Below are 1,607 nucleotides of genomic sequence, written 5' to 3'. Positions count from 1 at the left end.
CCCTAGCCACCTCGTCAGCTGCCGACACAACACCAGGCGCGGGCCGCGGCGCCGCCGTCCCTGCCGCGAGCGCGTCGGCCGCCGCAGCGGCAGGCGAGGCTGCGCTGCCGCCGCGGCCGCCTGCTGCTGGCGAGCCGTCCAGCAGGGACAGGTGCAGGGCTGAGCGGATGGTACTGCCTCGGCCGCCGCCGCGGCCGCCAGACCCTGCTGAGCCTGCTGAGCCTCCAGACCCCGGCTCAGCAAACTGGGTGTAGCTGCCAAAGCCGTCCCTGCGCTCGCTGTCGCTGTCGCTGGCCGCGGGGCCGGTGAGGACGAGCCACGAGGGCGGCACGTGGCGGGACGGCGCGCGCTGGCTGCGCGGGACGGGATCCAGCGGTACCAGCAGCGGGCACTCCCATACCACCCCGGTATCTGTGTTTGACGCCTCGCACAGCGTCCCCTCCAGCTCCCACCCTGCACCCAGCCGGGGCGAGGCAAATGGGCGCAGGTAAGGGAGCATGCGGGAAAGCAGTGCAACAGGGAGACCGGCCCCACGGCAAGACAAAGGGAAAGGAGCAGATGCCATGCAGCGGCCACACACAGCGGCGGGCACTCCCGATGGCAGTACGCCGCGGCGGTACACAACGCGGCACGGCACGGCATGGCACGCCGCGGGCTGGGTGTTGAAGCTGAAAGTTCAGCTGTAGCATTCAACGCTGGGCGCAGCGACGCACCCCCCAGCAGACTGCGAGACTTGTAGACCAGAGCGGTGCCGCCCTGTCCCTTGAGCCCGCTGCCGATGAGCATGCGGATGTCTCGAGAGTAACCATTAGCCTCAAACCCGGCCTCCTCGGCTGCAGGGGCAGGGCAGGGTGCGAGGGAATGCTCATGTGAGCTGGGATGCGTGCGTGGCCGCATCGCATGCGCAATGCTGTGCTTTGGCAGGAGGATTGGTGGGTGGGCGAGGGGCGGCAAGTGGGCGAGGCAGGGCAAGCTGCTGGGAGTGCAGGTACCGCCCAGCAGCTTTGGTTCAGAAGAAAGGTTCTCTGCGCAGCCGCCAGCTGGGCAGCCAGGCCTCCAGTGCTGGCAGGCTACGCTGCAGGCGGCGGCGGCAGCAGCGCCGGCGGGCAGGCGGCGGCTCACTGGGTGCAGCTGCCGTGTTGGTGGTGAAAATGAAGGGGTCGCGCCAGCCCGTCAGCTGCATGTCGCCAGGGGGCAGGTGCAGGAAGGGCGACTCGATCTTGCGCCACCGAACCAGCAGCTCGTCGCCTGCAGGAAGGGTGGATGGGTGGGGGGGAGGGAGGGAGCGATGGTGGAGGTGTGTGGGTGTTGCGCGGTGGGGTGGGGGGCAGGCCGGGGAGCAGGCCCATCTTGGGTGAGCCTGCAGCCCTTGCGCAGCTACCGAGCCACCCGCCTAGCCCCCTCCACCAAGGGCCCCACCAGGCCTAATCTCGCCACCACCTCGCGGCCGCAGCGCCAGCCAGCACACCACTCACCCGGGTCTTCTGGCACCGCCGCCAGCTGACTCTCCACCCACACCATGCCAAGGTCGTGCTCCGGCGGCGGCAGCGGCCCCGCCTCCAGGTTGCTGCGCAGGCGCACCCCCGTGTACAGCAGCANGGGGGTGC

The 1,607-nt window shown here is 70.2% G+C and overlaps 1 protein-coding gene across 1 annotated transcript in view; it reads right to left on the bottom strand.

Annotated features, from left to right (window-relative positions):
• CHLNCDRAFT_58794 (hypothetical protein) overlaps positions 1 to 1,607 on the bottom strand; it is a gene marked incomplete at both ends in the record, with an annotated part of 9,061 nt that overhangs the window by 5,909 nt on the left and 1,545 nt on the right. The window contains 4 exons of the mRNA XM_005844625.1: positions 34 to 453; positions 714 to 833; positions 1,123 to 1,248; positions 1,476 to 1,567. Coding sequence (XP_005844687.1) covers positions 34 to 453; positions 714 to 833; positions 1,123 to 1,248; positions 1,476 to 1,567 — 758 coding nt within the window. The remainder of the gene's footprint in view (positions 1 to 33; positions 454 to 713; positions 834 to 1,122; positions 1,249 to 1,475; positions 1,568 to 1,607) is intronic.

Source organism: Chlorella variabilis (genome assembly GCF_000147415.1).
Source record: "Chlorella variabilis unplaced genomic scaffold CHLNCscaffold_21, whole genome shotgun sequence".
NCBI lineage: Eukaryota > Viridiplantae > Chlorophyta > Trebouxiophyceae > Chlorellales > Chlorellaceae > Chlorella > Chlorella variabilis.
This window is presented reverse-complemented; position numbering and strand designations above follow the sequence as displayed.